Source organism: Oreochromis niloticus, linkage group LG17, assembly GCF_001858045.2.
Source record: "Oreochromis niloticus isolate F11D_XX linkage group LG17, O_niloticus_UMD_NMBU, whole genome shotgun sequence".
Lineage (NCBI taxonomy): Eukaryota > Metazoa > Chordata > Actinopteri > Cichliformes > Cichlidae > Oreochromis > Oreochromis niloticus.
Window position 1 is genome coordinate 24,586,886 of NC_031981.2, and position 22,536 is coordinate 24,609,421.

A 22,536-nucleotide genomic window follows, 5' to 3' on the forward strand; every position below is an offset into this window, starting at 1 on the left:
CTGGAAAGAGAGACAAATCGACTCTGAAAAGTATACTGGTAGTCCATGCACGCCTATAACTTGTTAATTGGTCCCAGGCTTGTGCAATTTGTGATCTTCTCCACTGGGTCAAAGAAGACATATTGAGTTGATCACAGCATTGGTCATGGATGATAATTGTTCAGTAAAAATGCACAGTAATCTGCTTCCAACCCCTTCGACCAGCAACATAACCACACTGACTCACCCTTCATAATCATAACTTTTTTATGTTTTATTTCTGACAGTTTTGTATTTTATGTCGTTCCTGGAAAGCATTAAAACACTTTGGAGTTCTTACATGTCAACAAATCATTTTTAAACAACTCAGTTGATCACAACCCCAACTGTGTGTGTGTGTGTGCGTGTGTGTGTGTGTGTGTGCGTGTGTGTGTGTGGGTGTATCCTTGTATATATTAATGTGTGCATTTGATATACAGAAAGCTCTGTGTGTTTTTCTGTTATTTAGATGGGATTTGTGTGTTATATTTCATCATCTGTCCTCCCATGAGCCCAACCAATCATATGGAAACAGTTACAAACAAAATGGCACAAAAAAGAAAAAAAACTTAGTGGAAGGCCATATCTTGCAATTACTCTAATAGTATAGCCAGTCTTTCATTCTGGGGTCAGAGAGGCAGAGAAACCACAGTCTGAATACCCTCCACAAATCCTAACAATCACCACCTGAGGAAAATAGCTGGTTTACAAGACCATAATTCATGGCAGCTTGTTCAGGAAATGGCAACAAACATGTAAACTGTTGTGGAGCTAAAAAAAAATAATTTTCCAACACATTCAAAATTTTATTGACTACGATTTCATTATAACAACAAAGACTGCTAGAAACATTAACTGCAAGGACCTCACTGGTCCTGATCAAGGACAACATCCCCCAGGACACCATTTATTGTGTCATTAGGAGCATGCGCTGATGTTGTCAGGCATGCATACAAGCACGTGGGGGGCATACAGACTACACAGTACCATTCTGAGTTGCTGCAATTAAATTTCTCCAGAATGGACCAGCCTGCCACATAATTTTTTTACTTTGATTTATGTGTGTCTTTGAATTCAGCTCTCTGTAGGTTGATCATTTTTATTTCCAACAAATGATACGGTGTCCTTTTGCTCTTAACATATTATCCAGTCGTTTATAGAAATTCAGCATTCAAATTTGATGTGTTTTCAAAATTTTCCTTTAATTTTTTTGAGCAGTGCATGAATATTACATATTTGAATTAACCTGTGGAACAAGGTTCAAGCTTGGATTTGGGAGACAGACACCATCTCTACTTTTAAGACTACTTTAAATTTTCCTTTTTGATAAAGTATATAGTTAGGGTTGGATCAAGTGACCCTGAGTCCTTCCTTAGTTATGCTGCAATAGATCTAGGTTGCTGAGGGATTACCATGTTTCTTCTTCAGTCATCTTTTTTTACTCATTATGTGTTTATACACCTTTCGGCATTTAATTATTAGTTATTATTAATCTTCCCCAGCATGTCTTTGTCTTGTTTTCCTCCCCTCACCTCCAACTGGTTGCAGCAGATGGCTGCCGCTCCCTGAGCCTGGTCCTGCTCAAGGTTTCTTCCTGTTAAAGTGAGTTTTTCCTTCCCACTGTCGCCAATGTGGTTGCTCATAGGGGGTCATGTGATAGTTAGGATAGTTTAGGGTTCTTTACTTTACAATATAACGTCCTCTGAGGAAACTGTTGTTGTGATTTGGTGCTATATAAATAAAACTGAATTGCTCTGAATTGATTTGAAATTTTGTGAGAGTCAGTGGACAGGGGTGGATATACTTGGTTGATTCTCTGCATGTTGGAGAATTAGTCCTCCCAATCTGAAACCAAGGAAAAGGGTGGAGTGTCTACTTCAAGTCACGACTTGCTGCCCCAAGCAGAAAAGCTGACATGTCCTGGGGTCTTGTTCATGAGTAAGTGGAGAATGGGAGATGACAAAAGGATTGGTGCTGTCTCCACAGTTATGTAGATGCTGTACCCGTGTTTTTTTGGTGAAAAGACACCTGAACATGAAATTAAAGTTGCCAGTTTACCAGCCAGTGAACATTTCTACCCTCATATATGGCCATGAGCTGTGAGTACTGAAGAACAAACTTTTGGATACAAATGGCTCAGCCATCTCAGAAGGATTACTGGGCTCTTCCTTAGTGCTGGGTGAGGAATTTAGTCACTTGGGATGGACTCAGAGCAGAGATGCTTCTGTATAACACATAGACAACATAACTAATAAATGCTATGCAAATTAGGTAAACTTTAATCTCAGAAACCTTAAAGAAAAGATTGCAGTGATAAAAAATTTGGATGCCAAACATCCACAAGGTGCAAAAGTTTCAATGCGTCACTACCGTCTACTGTAGACTCAGGCAATACAGACACGTTAGCCAAACAGGCTTTTTTCCTTTAAACTGCCAAAGAGTTGGCAAATGTGACACTTTTCTTTCAAAAACACCTAAGAGTGGAAATTTAATTTAGATTTTTAAGAAGTTGCTTTTATATCTTTTTAGTCTGCCTGCGTTGACTATTAGTATGTGTGTTTCCCATCAGCCGACTTCTTGTTGTAGCCTATTACCGATGGACTGACTGATGGTCTCCATTTGTTATTGTTTAATAGAGTCTCTCTGCAGGCTGGTAATAACCAGATCTGCGTGTAATCAAAGCCGTCTCGTCATCTCCTCTCCTCCACCCATCTTTCTCTTTTTTCCTCAGACACATTCTGCAGACTCTGACTTTGTCTGTTGTTGTTCTTCTTTCCCACTGTTAAATCTCTTTCTTTTCCTCAGTTGGGATAACTTATAAAAGGTTGTGAAAGAGGAACATGTGCAGAACAGACCTCAGTACAGACAACCTTCTTTTTCCTCCCTCCCCCCTCACATACCAGAGAAAACTTATCCAGTTGCCAGAGAAAAGGGAGGAAAAATGTATGTTTGAAAAGAAAAAAAAAATCCTCAGTTGGAACTGGTCAAAGCACCCATGTGTCATCATTTATTTCCAATGTAAGGTTCCTGGAATCAGCACATTAGAATGGAGTGTTGAAACTGAGAGTTTTTCTTCTGTGCTTTGGGGACAGGTGCTTTTTGGTAAACCCTTTGACTTATCTGTGATTGAGGGAGCCTTGAAATGGAATAATTACTAGCAGAGGGGGGAAAGGAAGACCAGGAGCAGCTAAAGAAACTCCTGACTTTCATCAGTTGCTCGCTTTTCTATTTGAAATTTTCTACTTGTCTACATTAGTCCCACACTGCTTTATCTGTCTCTGTTTCTCTTTAACACTCTTCCATTTGCTCTTATATTGTCTGTCACTGACATTCTCAATAGTATTTATGTGCTTAAGTACTACTCAGCAGCTTCTCTTCATCATGCTCCTGACTATTTCAACATGTTGAAACCTGATTAGATTTTGAAAAACTCTTTACAGGATGAATACAATGATTGTATCCTCCTAACAAGTGTGAATATCTAGAAGCTAACACATCCCATTCCCCTGGGCCAGAGAGCTCCACTGTTCTGAAAAAGCTATTAAAAAAAACATCAGTGAACTATACTGTTGTTTCACTACCATAAACAAACTGTAATTAATTTATTTGGTCATATGTATTTATATTGTCATGGAGCCAGAAGTGACCAACAAGAAGCATTAATAAATTGCAGGGGCGCACAGGTATCTGCTAATGAGTATTAATTAGTAACAGACAAAATTTCAGTCAACAAAACTGAAGAACAGACTTCTTGAACAGTCTGTAGGCCTAACTGTTTAACAGATAAGTCCTCCAAACAACACCAATAACAGAAATAACAGAAACAGACCTAAAGATTCCTGACAACAGTCAGCTAAAGTGGCAATTCATTCCACATGAATTAGTTTTTAAAAATTGAGAAGCTAAACCCTTTTAATTCTTCAAAGTTGTGAATTTTAACATGGGAGTCTTTTGGATTTGACTTTCTTTTTGAGCTAACCTCCAAAGAACTGCCCTTTTTGTCCTGGGTTTTTAGCTTTTGTGATTGCAACTTGGCAGCCACAAATAAAATATGAATAAATTCGTCACTGAAAACAGTCATTAGTACATCTGTTCATTTTTCATATACAAATACGGAACATCTATTAAAATCTGTTGTGTGTATACAATGTACATGTTTTCAAAGCTACTCTTTTCTTTTTTCTTTTTTTTCCTAATATTGGAATTCCAAGTAAGAGTACCCTTTCCACCCTGTGAAAATATTTTCTCTTGCCAGTGAAACATTAGAATTAGACCATCAAATTCTCCATTGAAAAAGAAGCTTTGACCCACAGTGGATGAATCTGAGTGCTGTACAAATACCTCACAACTCCAAGACAACCTCTGAAAAACACGTTAAGCTGAACATGGAAAAATATTTTCCAGTACCACATATACTATACTTTATTAAAGGTTTTTTACATAAAATAATTACATTCTTTCATAAACTTTGAAAAACAGTGTGCAGTGTGCAGTCTTTTGCACTTTCAGAGGATCTTTGAATTTAAAGACCCACACCTTTTCCCAGTTTGTATTTTATATCTACCCTGGATGCTATTTGATTTGTCTTTTGGTAGTACCTCGTTAAAACTATATGGCACTTCCAAGGTACTTCATTGCATAGAGAAAATAGAAATATATCAGCATTAGATACATGTATAACTGCTGGTAAGCTAAACTAGCATTTTCTTGGGACTAAACAGAAAATAACTGTTTACTATAAATACTAGGGGATATTCATGAGGAGGCTTTTTAGAGATAACGGGTTTCTGAAGGGCAGACTTGATTGGCAAGTTACTAACAAGCCCAGAAGGCTACGTGGCCTGTCTCAGATTAGTATAGCCAAGCCAAGCCAGCTAGTGTTGAGTAATGCTGTTAGTAAATACCAGGCCAGTTATTGCTAACGAGAGCCTAATTGGAACCAGATGAGCATTTATTGAATTTGTCAGAGAAAGGTAAAGAGGAGATAGCTAATGAAGTACAGCCGCAACATTGGACCATGCAGCCAGGCACTGGGGGAACATATAATTCCCTGGCAGTGCCACGGTGTTTTCCCATGTGTGCAGTTTTATATTCGTTTAACACGGCAGAAACATTGTATCAAAAATAGTAAGTCCAAAGAGGAAAAAAAAATATTATTTGGCAATTAAGTGAAGTACTGTATTTCATTTAAACTTAAAAAAGAGGTGTGAAGACTAGCAGGCGGTGCATACTGCCATGAAAATTCAACCAAAACAGTTTTGAACGCTGATATCTGAAACATTTAAAGTCTTCACATAGCTCAAAGCCACAAAGTGTTGAGCTGTCTTGAAGTCCCCTCTGTCCTCAGAATGATTATATGTTTGGATTCTTCACACAGACAGACTGACTGACACTGTGGTAGCTGTCAGCCAGAGCTTTACACACAACACAAACATAGATACTCTCAATTATGTTCAGCTGTTGTTGGTTATGCAACGTGGGAAATAAAACCAGTGACAAAGTGTAGCTATCTAAAGCTTACTGAGAAAATGTATTTTCATTTAATCTAAAAGGCTTTACTTTTTACCATTAGCTTAAAGATTTATTGCAAACACTAAACACATGTACTCGAGTACTGTACAAACTGTACAGTACTTATGTACAGTTTAAAAAAAAAAAACATTATTAAAGGTAATTAATCAAATTGCACAATACCATATAAAAAATAAAATTTGTTAATACATTGGTAATAACATTGTAATAATAAGATCGACTCACATGGCATAGTAATTTGCTGCATTTCTATGCTGTTCATATGTTTGTCAACTTAAAAAAAGAAAATAAAAGAAATTCATGACAATAGAGACATGAAAATACAACTCATCGAGTTTTAGACTATTAGATGAAATTCGTAGATTTGTTAGCAATTTGTTCAGGTTTATAGGTTTATATTTAAAGTTAAGGCCTTTACACAAGCAACTGTTCACACTGACCTTATTTTACTGGAAAAAATGGGGCATTTATTTTATTTAATCAAGCTTGATTTTTCAGATTTTTTGGGATCCAAACAAACAGATCTGACCACTCGGATTAGTGTGCGTTCATAGCTCAAAACGAGCACTGGTACTGAAAATACCAATGGTAAAATACTAATATTTTACCTCAAAACCACAGCTAGAAACTGCTTTAGGTCAACTGGTTCTATGAAATTATTTCTCTGCCTACTCAGATGTGGTCCCAAGTCCCAACTTTGCCAACAAGAGGTCAAACTGTCCCAGTGACAACCTGAAATATGAATGAAAGCAGTTGTGATAGAGCTTCAGTTCCTAAATCAACACATGAAATTCTCCCTTCTGCTGCCTTCTCATGAGCATGGGATGAAGCCTGAATCCCCCTTTCTTGTGCATTTTTTAACAATACATTTCTGTAAAAATGCAATGTGTTTGGTGTGTGTATATATGTTCAGATATGAAAACCTATACACGCAACACGCGTCTATAATTGCCTTTAGATTTAGGCTGGTTTGGCACTATGTGGTGATGGTTAAGGTTAGGGCCTAAGAGACTTGGGAGTATATCATTGCCGATAAATGTTTTCACAAACATGACAGTCTGAATTACTGAATCCAGGTTACAGCTTTCCATGTGCTTTTGCGCATTCGTGTTTGTGTGTGAGGCAAACACAGTACACCACAGCTACATAACCCAGTGAAGGCTAGTAAGTCTTAGTTGGCTAAAATTCTGAAATAAGCTTGTTGTGACTTCTGCACTGATTCATTTCTGCACCGCTTTTATTTTATTTTTTTGTATCTTTTTGTTGCTTGACCCTCCCTTTCGTCTTTCCCTCGTTACATGATGCATTCCTCTTTCCAGCTCCCCCTCTCCCTCCCACTCCCCCCCCCTCCCCCCGCACCCTTTGTCTGATTATGCAGTCGCTTCTCATCCTGCCAACTGATGGTCCAGTGCAGTGAGGCCCTCTAGCTACACTTCCTGTCCCTTTGATTTTCATCCACAGACAACAAAAAAGAGGGCACACATCCAGTGTACATAGTACATGCAGCTATACACCAGTGCATTCATGTGTGATTGAATAGCTATGTGGTGCTTGAAAACATCTACACATGCGTCTGTACATTTACTAAAGAGCCATCTCGTCATCCTCTGGTCACACTGTTAATAGAATTTCCTCAACAGAGTCCTGCACGTAACTGTACTTGTGTGTGTGTCGGTGTGTGTGTGTCTGTGTGTGTGTGTGTCTGTGTGTATTCAGAGGTTCTGTTGGATTAAAGCTCAAAAGTTACATTTACTTTACTACCTTTACTTTAAAAGCAAACTGTCTTCACGGTCTTCATTTCCATTTGACACTTTTTCAAGTGTCGTTACTGTTCTGTGGTTAGTTATCAAGTGTTTGCCGTCAGAGCCTAAAGGCAACTGTGGTAATCTGCTAGCAATCAAAGCAACCATAAGGAGGTTTTTGGTGCTGTATACCTCTCTGTAGCATCCACAAGCAAAATCCTGCAATCACTCACCAACCAGCTGAGGAGTAGTAAACAACTTCATAGCAACTGCCATCACTCACATATTTGAATCCCTGGTTTTAGGACCCAGTGCACAGAGTTTTGTTTTCTTTTAGTGTTTCCTGGCTTCTTTGTGTGTTGCTATTCAAAGAACTTAGTTCTCTTCTAGTTCTGTTCTTGATTTCGGTTTATATTGTATTCCTGGAGTCCCTCTGTGTCACGGTTCTGGGTCGGTGACCCAGTGTTTCGTGTTATTATTAATCTTTGATTTCATCATGGTTTATCACTGTTAGTGTTTTGGTTTCTGTTTTGTATTTCTAGCTCCCTAAGTTCTCTAGTATTTTTTGATTTCTAGTTCTTGTCTTGCCTCTGTGCCTGTCGTGTGTTTCCTGTTTTATTTTGATAGTCCTTGTCCTGTGTTCGGTGTTTTGAGTTTTGCTTGCTCCCCCGTCTCATTACATTCCCCATCCTCTCGTTATCCTACCTGTATTTTATCTTCCCCTGCTTGTTGTTGCGTCGCACTGTCATTATGCTGTGTGTTTCCCGCCGTGTTTCCAGCCAGGGCCAAGGTAGTTTCTGGTTTGTTTTGTATTTAGTGTTAGTTTTTTCCAGCAATAAAAGCTGCCGTTTTGAGTTTATTCCTCCATCTTGAGTCCTGCATTTGGGTTCCTCATCCTGCCTGTCACACAGCACACGTTGACATTATGTACTCTCGCATCCCTTTTGTCCCTGCGTCTGGTGCTGTCCCCTTCTATGTTTCGTGTTTATCTTCTCAGGTTTTCTTGATATCCAGGTTGTGTTCTAGGTGATTAGGTCGTTTTCTCTTCATCACGTTTCGCCTGTGTTCTCTGTGCTTTGTCAAGTTTTCATCTGTTTGTGATTCCATGTTTTGTTACTTCCTGTTTTATGTTAGCAGTCTTTTGTCTCCAGTACTATTATCTATATTTTAAGTCCAGCTGTCTTGTTATTCCTGATTTATTCCCTTCTGTGCTTTGTTGTGTCACAGTCTCATCTTGCATTTGGACTTTTGTCTTCCCATGTTTCCCTATCTTTTCTCATCCTGTTCTCCTCTATGTAAAGTTTACCCTTGTTCACCATTCAGTTGTTTCTGTCTGGTTTCTCCATGCCCAGTCTCTGTAATTAGTCACCTCACCTCAGTGACAAGTTGTTTCTGTGCATCTTTACCTTTTGTCTGTGTAAAGTTTGTATGTCTTAGTTTCTGTCCTAGTGTTGTTTTGTCTCTTGTATGTCATGTTCAGTTTAACTTCCTCTGTCTCGTTATCCCTGATTTTTTGCGCATGCTTTCTGTTAGTCATTTCTTCATTTATACATCTGCAAGAACTAGGTACAACCTTGTGCCACTTTGTTACTGTCTGCTCTTTGTTTAATATGAAGGATATGTGATTTTTAGATCTTAGAGGGGGGATAATACATAGTTATAAATTTTAGAATGAGAATATGTACATCATTGTCAGATTAATTTCAATCACAGCGCAACGAACAAAGCTTCAAGTAAAAGTTTGGATGAAGTGAGTCAGCTAACATGGAGTGAAGTGATAGACCTGCTAGAAGTGCCTTTCAATGAATAAAGATAATTAACAGTCTTACAGGCTTTCAGCAACCTTTATTACTATTTATTAGTTTGTCTTTATATACAGGGGATCATATCCAAAGAAAGTACAACTGTTCTTTAGCACGGAATTTTAAAAAAACAGTTTGTCAAAACTTACATAACACATTTTACATTTTATTTAATCATATTCCTACGAATAATTTCATTTTCATTTGACCTTCAGTGTGGTCTAAAACCTCTTTTCACATCTTTTCATGTTAGATTCTTCCGTATAACATCAGCATCTCTTGGTCACATTGCAAACTAGTGAAATGACATGACACAGGATTCAACTGAAGAGCAGGATCCATTATAGGTTATAGAAACATAGAAATACAGATTTGTAAAACTGCAGAAATTCAGGTTTACTTACACACACACACACACAAACGCGCGCACGGAGGTCCTTAACGTTTAAGTCCTCCTCTGTTTGTCAGCTGGGCTTCATTCACAAAACGTGGTTTCTATTTCTGCTTTGTATTTGGGGGAAAAAAGAACCACTAACTTTGTTCTGAAGGTCTGTGTTTGTTTTTTCAGATCTGTCTGCTCTGTCTCTCCCTGTACAGTGAAAATGACTCCAAGCAGAGAGCCTGAAATTCAGGGATAGATTGAGTTACACTGCATCCCAAAGACAGAAGTGGCCTGCATGGGATGGTCTGCCATGACAGTTGGCACTTGTTTCGATTTGAGCTGAACTTGATACCATAATTTAGACTTGCCATAAACACAGAAATGAGACACAGACCTACTCTCCCTCTGAAATACAACCATGGGAAAATTGGGCATTTTGGCTGCAAGGGCTCTGACCCAACTGTAACATGAAATACACTTATGATTAGACATAATGTGTTTATCATTGCTTACACAAACTGATGGAAAGTATTTGCTTGGCCTTGCTCAGGCTGCCTGCATGTGTGCAGAGCAGAGGCATGGGAACAGGTATTAGTTTGTGTTAAGGAGATGGCTTAGAAATGACTTGCTGTTTAGACATGTGGAATATGCTGACTCTCTTTGTTCTCTGCTTGTGTTTCCTTGAAGGTTAGCATTTTTTGTTGATCTGAAGATGAATGAACTGTCAGAATTATTCTTTCTGTCAAGCTTCGGATATGTAAGAGGCAGAATTAGCACCCAGATGCAGGACTCACAAGACAAGAACTGAGCTCAAACTTAGCTTTATTGCTGGTAATCCATGGGAGACAAACCAAAGCATGCATTGAGCAGGGCAGGAGCATAGCAAATTGAAAAAACACACAACCATGAGAGAGGACATGACAAAGGGCAAGGGGAGACGTAGACATGAGATACACAAGGTAATGAGGCTAGGGAAACTAGAGGGAAACGCAGTGGGAACAAATCAGGAATAACAAGACAAGAGCAGGAACTAAATACAAGGCACATGGGACAAGAGAATATCAAAATAATACAGGAAATAACATAAAGGGAGCCACCTAACACAGAGACAAGTAATCAATCATAGTTTCAACTTTTAAAAATACAGTGGAGAGTGTGTGTTCTCGTCTTTATTTGCTCATTATAGAATGTGTTCTTCTGATAAGTCCTGGCATCACCGCAGAGCAAAGAAAGAATCAGCTTAGCAGGAAGGTTTCCTATCTGTAGACCTCAAGTGTTTCCACTGAGAGTTAATTGCACTAAGCAAACACAGGCAGAGGCTGAAGAATCTTTGACAACTTTTTCCCAGCTCTGTAGAACTAAAAACATGCTTTTGTCAAGCAGCCAATACCAAAGCCTGCAGATAAAGTCAGTGCAATGTTTTAAGGTTACTGGGTGCTGTATGACTCACAGAGTATAACTCTTATGATCGCAGAGGTGACAGTGGTGAAGATGTTTTTTAATAGACAAGTGTCTGAGTGTAAATCATTTAGAAAGCAGGGAAGCAGACTTATCTTTAATGTTTAGGCCTTCAGAAGTAATCAGGATGATTATTGCATGACTTTAACAGAAACAGTCGAGGCTTTTGGAAATAAAAACTGAATTCTCCATGCAAATTTTAGAATTAAATATCTGGCCAAATATCTGAAACTGAAGCTCTTCCTGTTTATCTTTGGGTACTTAACATTTGTGTATGTAACATGTACGGCATATACATTTGGTCACAAATGTGATGTTTACATATATTTTTCAAATGGTGATGAAAACATTGAGGGCTGGTATCAATGAAATGTGAGAAAAATATAGGGGATCAAGCACGACATAAAGCACGCTACAGTAGTTCTATTTGTAGTCAAATATGGCCAAATGACCTACAATTTTTGAAGGTTGGAATTATGCACACTGCTGTGGAGAAGGGGCAATAATGTGACAGTAAAATGCAACGATCTTCGGTTTATCCTCTCTATAAGATTTGCTAACTAGTACTGAATTAATTACAAGAAAATGGTGAAATGTTATTATGTCTATAGTTAAAATAATATCTGTTATATATTACCCCCCAAAATATGATTTACAGTGATAAGTTGTACAGTATTATTGGAAACTTGTACAAAAATATCAAAAATAAAATAATTATAAAATAACAAAAAAAATATTTATGAAAAATGAAGGTGGATTATTGGCAACACAGCTGGTTAAATGTATTACATTCATTCAAAGAAGTGATTTCTCATAGATGTTTATCTGAAAGTGTCTGTACCTGGTCAACTTGCCTCTTTTTTTTTTTTTAGTGGACATACTAAGAGCTGCTGTCACCTCTCCATCATCATCATCAGAACCTTCCTTGCTAATGTACTTAAGGAGCTACTAATAACCTTTTTCCACACTCAATCTTCTTTTCATCACGCATTGGCCAAGGTGGTTAGCGAGCGGAAACGGATCTGTTATGATGATAAATCACTTAAGCTTGTTTACATGCTAATGTTAGCTGTGTTTCCACACAAAGTGCAGATCATAAGTGACTTCAGAGCAGTGAAAGCAGCGCCAACGGCCTCGCATGCTGGTCTCCCATCAGTTTCCCATTAAAGAACAGAGCTTTATCCACAATGCATGTGCATAAGCCACCAGAAAAAGCTGCTGTCCTCTCTGCTTGGCCAGCTCAAGTCCAAGAGGCAGACATTATCCTATAAATACAAAACAAGCGGAGCTTTAAGCAACAATAACTGACTGGGAGAGATTGTTTTACTTTGCATCGTTTTATTTTATGTCTATCTCCTGTCGCCTAACGGAATAGAATTCTACACGTTTCTCAGATTAGACTTTTTTACATTGTGTGACCACTACAGTCCTCTGCAAATTGACATTAAATTATTATCTTCTTATACAAGAAGCTGAGAGATATAGCCTTTTTCCCCAATGACTCACCAACAGTTATGCTTGCTTTCACATGCTAAAAGTGACATCATAACTACTGGTGCACAGTCTGCAAACCAGTAAACATGGTTAAATATGATTATCCTTTACGCATATTAAGACACACAATAGCTCTGTCAGAGTGACCAAAGGGCAGGAGTTCTTTCACTCTATTAACTTGGACATCGACACACTGACTCCTTGGTGCTCCTTTGATAAGGTTTCCTTTTTGGCAGAGCAACCAAGCCCGTAGCCATCAGCAGCAGCTGTGTTTTAACCCCAAAAGCTGCCTGAGTTCAGGCCCTGCTCCCTGCTCTCCTTCTCTCTATGGGAGTATCATGCTGCATTAGCAGCTGGAGCTCCAAGCTCCATGCTCTGGGGCATCAGTCACAGTCTCCACTCACTTCCGGGGGTCAGATATCTCAGACAGCCTGGGTTAGGAGGGAAAATGATGTTGGTACATCTGATCCCGATTCTGTGAGTGGACTCTCACAGGCCTGTTGTCACTTCCAGCCTTTTAAAGTCACTTATCCAGTAAAATTTAAAATTGTAGGTGTCCAGCTTGTGTTTCACCTGGCAGATACTGACCTTCGTATGTCTCTGTATCATATAAAATTGTAGTTTTATAACGATGGATGGGCCTTCTTGTTAAATAGCTCCAGAAGGCCTTTCAGTCAGGCAGAAACGATAAATGATCTCGCCTGGCATGTATTAGATATAGTATTTATGATTCCCTCCTCCCTAAAAATACACGACATCAGTTGTGGGTTAAACTGAAAGACACTGTTAAGTTCGTGGTAGTTGTAACCTTTTAGCCTATGACTGGTCAAGAGTAGTAAACTCTCTGTGGTTCCAACCAGGCCTAAACAAAGCCAAGACCACAGCATTTTTCCTGGCTCACTATTTTTCTGTGATTCCCAATAAAAATAAAACATTTAAAAAAGCTACTGTTTCTGCACTATAAAATTTGATAAGGTTGCTTTACTCAAATGGGCAAAGCTGGTGCCTTATTTTGAATGTGCAGTACATAATGAAGGAATAGTTGAGCTTTTAACTTGATTTTAAGTTGACTCATGAGTAGTAAATTATTAGATAAGTCAATTTAAAGATTGATTTAGCCTTAAGTTAAAAGCTCTTCTTAATTTAAAGTTAAATATAGCCTACTTTAAAAATAGTTTAAGAAACATTATCTGTCTCAGGAATCGCAGCCTTTTAATAGCTAAACGTTTATGATATTTTGGCAACAGAAACACAAACAATAGTAGAAATTAAATTAAATGCCCTTATTAAATTAAATGAGTGTAAGAACCTGCAAAAAGGCAGTAGTTTTAAATTAATTCAAGTTGACACTGATGGTTAGTAATGCAGTAATTTAGATTTGTATTCTTTTCTTGAAAATGGGCAAATAATTGAGCCAACATCTGATAAGATGAAACAAATAACAGAAATGTTGGGTCAAAAAAATACATAAAACTGTGAATGAGATTGAAACAGCCGCACGGGATAGTTTGTGAAGACAAAATAATCTCAACAAATCAGAGGCTGTACAATGAAAAGCGGGCTGGTATAAAAGCTGGAAATACAGCATCTTGGCATATGAATGATGGAGGGAAATATCGACGTGTAAAAGTAGATTTTTGAAATGGGAAAGGAAGGAGGGAAAAAGGACTGATCGTTCTTCTTCAACTGCGAAGGTGGTTGCAAACTCTTGAATCAATGCAGAAATGCTCTGTTTTCTTCAGGTAATGTAGCAACAGAAAAAACCCCAGCTCCAAGATGAATCCTAACCCCCCACCTGTGATTCCTGCTACAGCTGCACAGTGATAAAATAGGGTTTACTTGTTATTTATGTCCTCTTCTTCCTCTGAAATAACCTTTAATGTGATTTCATTAAGAACTATGTGTCAGCTGAGATGATTTGCCGACAGGCTCCAGTTTCATTTACAATGTTGAGTGCTTTTGATCCTGTATTATAACATGGAGTTGGCCCAGGCGCCTGCTTGTCCCTGCTGTGGAGAAGATGTAAATAATCCACCAATAATCCGTAGTCCGTATCTGAGCGTCTGGACACAGTGTGTGCTGTTAAAGAGAGTTAGATCCTGTTTTGCTTCATGCCTCTTGTTCTCTTGGCATCATTAAAGGAAAACAATGGCATGCATGGTAAATAGCCATGGAAACACAGAGATTGCTGCAGCTAAACACAGAGGCCAGCCAAGGTTTTTGAGTCATGCAAGCCATACTTCCACACTGACACTGCTCCCGCAGGCTGCATGCAGCACATTCGCCTCGACCTCATCTTGACATACAACACACTTTACATACAGTATGTCTTTGGCCAAAACAGTGCATGGAAGAGGGTTGAAAAATAAACACTATAGCTTGTAAATGCTTAAAAATGGAGTTGCAAAGCCAAAACGTTACAGTATATTGGGAGTTTTTTGTTTTTATTTTGTTTTGCTTGTTCCAACTCACTGCATTAAATCTGGCAGATGGGTTGGAAAAGCCACTGAAGCCCTCTAAGTTGAACCGCTCCACCCATCAGTGCCATTCTACTCCAAGACCTTGATGGGCGACTGACACCTCCTTAGCACTACACCATTCTTTACTCATACACAGCTGCTGCCACCACATCTGGGAATGCTTCCGTCAAACCCAAAGAGACAGACAGTGTGAGGAGGAGGATGTGATGAGACCTCAGTCTGACATCCTCCTAACCCTGTGATGTCTTCTGCCTATAATTATAGCTACATGAAGAGGTGTGTAAGTACTTAAAAGTACTTTTTTTGGAATTTATGTAGATTCCATCAAACTTATTGACAGGTGAAAACTCCTTATTAGCTCTGATCTATTTTACTGCCTCGAGGTTTAAATATTGTTGATTTTGCAGCTATAATTCTTTCTTGAATGATTGCTTTATGAGGCACATTGATGGTGCTTGGATCATAAGGTTGCCGGTGAACTTAAAATATATATTTTGCAGATGGGAAGTTTGAACAACATTTGGATTAAGACTTTTTCATTCAATCTCAGACAGAGTTTACTGTATATTTATAAAACCACTATTAAGTAATGCTACTCTATCTGGTCATCACAGTCAAATATTATTTGGATCAAATGTGCCATTAAAAAACTGAAACCAGGTGTATGCTTTTGCAGTTTTTAAAAACAATAGATGGGAGTCATGTAGACACCTACTAAACTCATACAACTCTCATATATTTCAGCTCTCATTCCTGAACTAAAATTAAAGCAAATTTTAGCCCTTAAAAAGTCCCTTTATGTCTAAATTTATGTCTAAATAAACTAAAATTTATTGTTTCGTTTCATTTAAAAAATCCAAAAAGGACAGGAACAAATAAACAAACAAGAGCAAACAAACAAATAAACACAAACAAACAAACAAGCAGGCAGGGAACACATACGGTAAGACATTTCAGTATTTACTAACTGACACACAAGGGCTAACCAGGACAAGACAAAACAGTTAGGTAGAATAGGTGAGGCTAATCAGGGATAACAAGACAAAGGAAGTAAAAATAAGGAAAAGTCAACTATGAGTCAAGACTCAGGATCATGGCACCTCTGCCTAGTACACCGGCCCTTACCTCCCCTACCATGTTTTGCATTTGGTTCCTCATCCCTGTTGAATCATGAATAAATTCGTGATTAGAAACTGAGGTTTTGTTTTCCTTTGTTGATTAGAGAGCTTATCTAACAATTAAGAGCATAAAGGCTAAATTTGGTTTAATGTTTAATGCCTAATAGATCACACCTAGCCAGATAGACCATAAAACAGCATGTGGTTGATGCACAGAGATACATTTTGTCCTTTATTTTGAATTAAACGTAGTAATCAAATCAATATACGTTGTGTTCTTAACTAACTTTGTGTTAAGAATTTTGACACTGATATTCTCTGTATTTTGTTTGGGTTTGAGTTTGGAGTCTCTCTCCTCAGCCGTCTTTGCTCTGCTGACGGCCAATCTTTAAATTTTCCTCTTGATGAATTATCCCAGTAAATAAATCTCAAACATTGAGTCACATTTTCTCTGAAGGTTGGCCAGACCATTGGATATAGTGTTATGAGTCTTGTGGTGTGAGAAGAAATGATTATTCACTGGAAAATAGAGTTGAACTGTATATAGTTCTATCTCAGAGTAATACATTGAAGTTTCTTTCTTTTTTCTTGTTTTTTTTACAACCTTGTAAAAGTTTTCTAGGTGTATTAGGTTCACTTTTAAGGCTAGGTTTTCACTTTTTTAGTGTGAGAACAGTAGCACATGGCCTTCTCCTGCTTGTTAAGTTCTCTTAAAATTTAAGTGTAATATAATCTTTTGGAGGGACTTTAGTTTTGCTTCCAGTATTAAGTACATTCACACTGAACCACAATTCTGTGGATTCAAAATTCATGACTTCACTGTCTGTTCTATACGTACTAATAACAACACTCCAGTATCTAAAGTTTGCAATAACCAGTGGTCTCTGTTGTTTAATGTTGTTTCAAATCATCCCAAGAAATATTAGAGTGACAAAGAGATTACTTTGTGCTGGGAATTTTTTTTATTATTATTTGTTTGTTTGTTTTAATTAATCCAACCCTGATGTGTCTAATCAAATGAAGGCAAATTTAATGTCTTAAATATCAATATACCCACCACTTAGACCGAGCACATTCAAATGTAATGCACTGACATTCATTGAGCACTACTCTAGTCTTACTGACCACTCAAAGTGATTTAGACTACAAGACAGAGTTTACATACTTATTAATCATACTGAGGAAACCCACAGACTGACACATATATAGACCCCAGCTGGGGTTTGGGGCAGGAACCCTTTTGCTAACAGGTGACAGTGCGAACTGTGCCTCTCTATATTGCTTGGTGTCTTTCCTAGTATGGTGAACTCAGCTGCATATGCAATTGCATGTCATATGTAAAGAACCACTCTGCAGCATGCAGCCATCATGCAGGTGTTATCTGGTTTCTAGAATGCCTCAAGCATTAATCCCTCTTTTTTTAGTCCATAATTTTAATTAGCTCCTGGGGATGTTTTTAGTGGCTCTCTTGATGATTTAAGTAGGTTTACAAATTATAATTTTTAACCACCGTGAAGCATGGACCGTGGCAGCATAATAAACACAATCAGACATTCCCACTGCAGAGTTGCATTAGCGGCCTGGCACTGCCAGAGAGTATGGCTGGAAAATGTTGAGCTAGCTGGCATCAAGGAGCTCCTGTTACCGGTAAAGGGGGAAAACTCCCAATGGTCTGCCAATCCGGAGGACACACAAACTCATACACTCACATGCAACCTCCCAGTTAAACAGAGGGCAGAGGGTAGTAAACTGTTTTGCTTCCCTCCTACCATCCATGGTAACAAAACAACTTCTAATGAAGGCATAAGATTTTTTTTTTTTAAAGAAAAAGAAATGTGGAAAGGGACAATGAAAACATTTAAAATGGATCTTCTTCTGTGAAATTTCAGGTCTTAATACTTTCTGATTCTAATAATGGGACTTTGAGTTTGTTCCTGACTCATGAAACATAGTGTGGTAAAAGTTGGAGGTGCAACAGCCTGGAAAAAAAGTTATAATGTTCTCTTTTCTCCCCTCCTTCTCTTGTATTGGATTATGCTCTGATGCTGGAAAAGTCCTGGAGAATTAGGATGATTTCATTTCACGGGCATGCCGCTTTGCAATAAATTTAGTCTTTTTTCTCTGCATGGCCTCGGGTTTACATTTCTTCTCCAGTTCTTGTTAACTCCAGATTGATTTGCAGTGTAGTTGTGGCAGTTATGAAAAACTCTTATGATCATTTTGGCCTGAAGTGGTCATGTGCTTAATTTCTCAGATGTAATCTTTGTTATTTTGTGTTGTCAGACTGTCAGAATAAGATTACCACTGTCATCACTAATATATTTACTGTATCAGTAATATATTTCAGGTTCAAGCTCTGTCTTTGCAAGGATTGATTAAGGACAAATAGCTGTGAGTAGTGCAGTACACACATAAGTACGTATATACATAAATACATACACACACTCAATGTGCATCAAGGGTCTCAGTGTATTCTTACACATGAATTCATAAAAATGGACTGAAATGGTTAACTTGGCTTCTTTCTGTGTTTTGTCAGATTGTGACATTTCAGCATTAATAATACTTTTTACAGTGCTCGTACATTATAGTTATCTTCATTCTTATCTTTATATATTATAACATTGTAACTGAAATAGAAATACTAAAAATAGAAACTCTATCATTGCCATCATTGCTTTACTGATTGATGTGGGCCCTATGAGAAGCAGATGTGTGTGTTTTACACAAATACACAGCCATTTAGCGGTGTGAGCTGAGAATTAAGGAGAAAAATATGCTACAAAGGAGAAGTAGAAACACATTACCTCAAACAAACTGTGTTCTTTTAAAATTAAGTGCACAAAGTCCCTGTGAAGTTTCAATAGCCCTGACTAAGTGATTTCATTTTATGTTCAAAGCCTTCAGTTATGAACATTCTGCATACAGCCGTCCCCTTTTTCGGCATAGATGTTGTGTGCATGTATGTGTACACAATATATGTTCATGCATTCAGGCATATGTAATTTAATATGCAGTCAGTCAGTGTGGCACGGGGCCATCTGAAGTGCTGGCATCGGACAGCCCTGCATGTGTGATCACTGTCTCCCACTTCAGCATTCCTCAGTGACAGCCGTGGGGCAAAGGTTTCTTTAAATAGCTTCTGGATTCAAGTTCACTCTGAGACGTCTGGTTCTCGAAATTTTGGTAGAGCATTAGTGCCTCCCTGTGGTACTCTCTGGTTCTATGAATCTGTTTTTAAAGTGTTAAAGTGAAAGTCCTACGTGCATGGTACATATTTCAAAGGACACCCTTTAACTGCGTATGACCAAATTATGCCTTTTTATGATTCAGTGACCAAATTCCACATGTAAATTTGAAATGGAATAGAAATTCACATCTGCCCCTGTCGGGCTGCACAGCGGTGTAGTGGTTAGCACTCTGACCTCATAGCTTCTGTATGGAGTTTGCATGTTCTCCATATGTCTTTGTGGAAAGATATGCATGTTAGATTGTGGGCGATTGTGGATTGGCTGTTGAACTAAGGTAGATAAGGCGCTTAAAGTTTCTAGAATAAAAAACACAGGATAAATGCATAGGGTGCTTGTAGTGTAAAGTGCTTTGAGTCAACTGTTATTTTTTGTGGATCTTAAACTTGTATTAGTAGAGCACATGTTTTTGCATGACTTGTATTGTAAACATTTAGCTCTTGTCAGTACAGAACATACAAAGAGTAGCTCGTGTACAAATGCCCATATTCAGTTCAGTTCAAGGAGATTTTATTTTGATGTCAGGCTAATGTAATCCCAATTAATCTCCACACACACACACTTCCTAGTGAAAGGGTATTTTACAGCAGCTCAGCATTGTAGCAGTTATCAGCACACACTCACTCCTGTCTCAGATTCTTGTAATGCCTTCCTCGTGGTAAAAAAGGAAACATCCCCTCATCCTCCCCTCTCGTGCCACTCCTGAGCCCCTCTGTAACAAATCCACACAGCGAGGAGCTCATGTCAACTTTTTGTTTTGACCAGCACTCTGATCTTGCGCTTGTCTATTGAAGTGTACTAGCGGGAGAGATCAGAGCATCAGATTTTTGCTATACAACATCAGAACAGTTAGATTTTTCAGACAGGGCTTTGCTTCTCTGCAGCCCTGTCTTTTCCCACATTATGCTGTACTGAATGGGGGGCTGCGGTGCCCCCTACAAAGGAGCAGCCTCTCATCATGTCTAACTCTGGCTTCCGTGGTTACCGCACTATCTCACAGCACCTGAATGACCTGAAGAAGGAGAACTTCAGCCTAAAGCTGCGTATCTACTTCCTGGAGGAGAAGATCCAGCAGAAATATGAGGAGAGCAGTGATGACGTGCACAAGTGGGTGAGTAAGAAAAACAGTCTGTGTATAATTTAACTGTGACACGCGCATGCAAGTTATTCCAACAGTTCTGTATTTGCATGCACTGATGTGGAGTTATATGCTATGCAAAGATATGCAGGTTTGTGTCTGACAGTAACTCATACTGACAGTAGGTCTCAGGCTGCTGCGCAGCAGTTCATTCAAACTGTCTGTCAAACATTTCTGCTTGTGAAGCTGATTTAGAGTGACTACAGTTGTCTCAGTGCTGCAGTCAGAAATAAAGGAGGGCCTCAACCTTCTGAGGCACCAAGGGTCACAAGAAAAAGGATTGAAATTGTTCACTCTCTCTGGCAGCAGTGTTTAGTAACTAAATAGTTAAGTACATTTTTATATATATGGTTTTTACCTGAATATTTGCATTTTGGCCCCGATCCCCAGAAATATGATTACACCCCCCTCCTTCCCTATCCCTCCCTATACCCTGTGCCCTCACTCCGCACATCAATGCTTTTGGCCTATAGGACTTGGCGTTCACATTACAATATAAAGCATCTTGATAGAACTGTTGTTGTGATTTGGTGCGATATAAATAAAATATAATTGAATTAATCTTACAGTGTCCAAAACTGTTGGGTGAGCTCATGGATTAGACAAGTGGTGAATTTTAAAATGTAATTCTCTCTATTTTTGTAATTCAATAATAATATATACTTGATACTAAAATAAAACTTCTTCTGCCACTTCACAAATCAGTCTTTCAAAATAAAACAATATGTAATTTCTTTTCATCTAATCGATCTGCATGAGGTCAGAGGGCTGTACATGATTCTGAAAATAGTGATCATTGTTTTCCACACCAATCTTTTACAATATATCTATGTTTGATCAAATATTCTCTGCTACCCATGACCCACAGTGAATACTTGTCATTGTGGCTACCAGGCACCAGCGAGTATCTAATGCAAGTATCTATTAATTCTAACATTAGAATAATTTTACAGCAAAGTCAAAATCCAAAAGATTATTTTCTTGCAAAAGGAAAACCGTCAATCCTGAAATGTATGACAATTTAAAACACAGAGGAAAAGTTAAAAATGTATCCACTCTTGAAATCTGTGCTTTCTATCTGAAAACAGATTCATTTAATTCTGTTCAGTTTTATTTGTACACTCCAAACTCACAACAAAAGGTATTTCAGGGCATTTCACATTTTAAGGTAAACCTGATAGAGTAGTGAGTCCCAAAGTGTGGGCTAGGGTCCCCTGGTGGCCCGTGAAGGTACTGCAGGTACAAATTCAGTTTGAAATTACTCATATGTACAGTTACATTTTCATATAAGTGTATTTATTTATCTAAAAAGTGAATTAAAACTGGCAATAGGAGGTGATTAGTTTGTGATATTGCTTACTCTGACCTAAATTTACTGGTAACTGGGTAGCATTAACAATTTCTAGCCAACAGCCTGTTTTGTTGATGTTTTTTGAATAAAATTTTAAAGTAAATACATCACTTTCTATTGTATTTTGATTAGAGTGAATATTTATGATTTGGTGGGATTTGCTGTTGGGCTGCAGCAGTCTTAATTTTGGGATTGACTTTTCAAGAGTATCCAAATACTCGGTAGAGACTAAAAACTCTCTACCGAGGGGAGAAAAAAAGACTGATAAAATCCAGGTTAGTATATAAAAATGAGGTTTTAATTCATTGCTCTCAGTGGAAGCTGCACAGCATATCTAAAGAGAGCCACATATCTGCTAGAGAATAATTGTTTTAACTGCCCTAACTGCTTGACCTGTGTTCCAGTGGCAGCTATAAACCCAATGACCCACTTCATGTTTCACTGTTTTTGTCGGTGCACAGTATATGCACGTGTGTGTGTGTTGCATCTGAATTTGTTTTGCACATACAAGCAACAACACTTGTGTCCAGCACCTGTGTTGTGTGTCAGTTACTGCAGCAGTGCTGAACTGCAATTCCAGGTTGGTGTATAGAAAACATCAATCACTGCAGACAGATACTGTGACCGATAAGTGACGGTCAGTCCCCATCCAGTTGGTTCCTGCTTTAAGATTTAAAAGTTAAAAGTAGAGTTGTTGCTGGGTACTTGGGGGTGGAGTGGTGGATGTTACACTTTTGGGGGTCAGAAGGAGACATATACAGCAGGTGCTCTTA

The 22,536-nt window shown here is 38.3% G+C and overlaps 1 protein-coding gene across 3 annotated transcripts in view; it reads left to right on the top strand.

Moving 5' to 3' along the window:
• pde4dip (phosphodiesterase 4D interacting protein) overlaps window positions 1–22,536 on the top strand; it is a 90,632-nt gene that overhangs the window by 22,458 nt on the left and 45,638 nt on the right. For all 3 annotated transcript variants that reach the window (XM_019346730.2, XM_013273524.3, XM_025899744.1), the window contains exon 4: window positions 20,275–20,385. In XM_019346730.2, coding sequence (XP_019202275.1) covers window positions 20,275–20,385 — 111 coding nt within the window. The remainder of the gene's footprint in view (window positions 1–20,274; window positions 20,386–22,536) is intronic.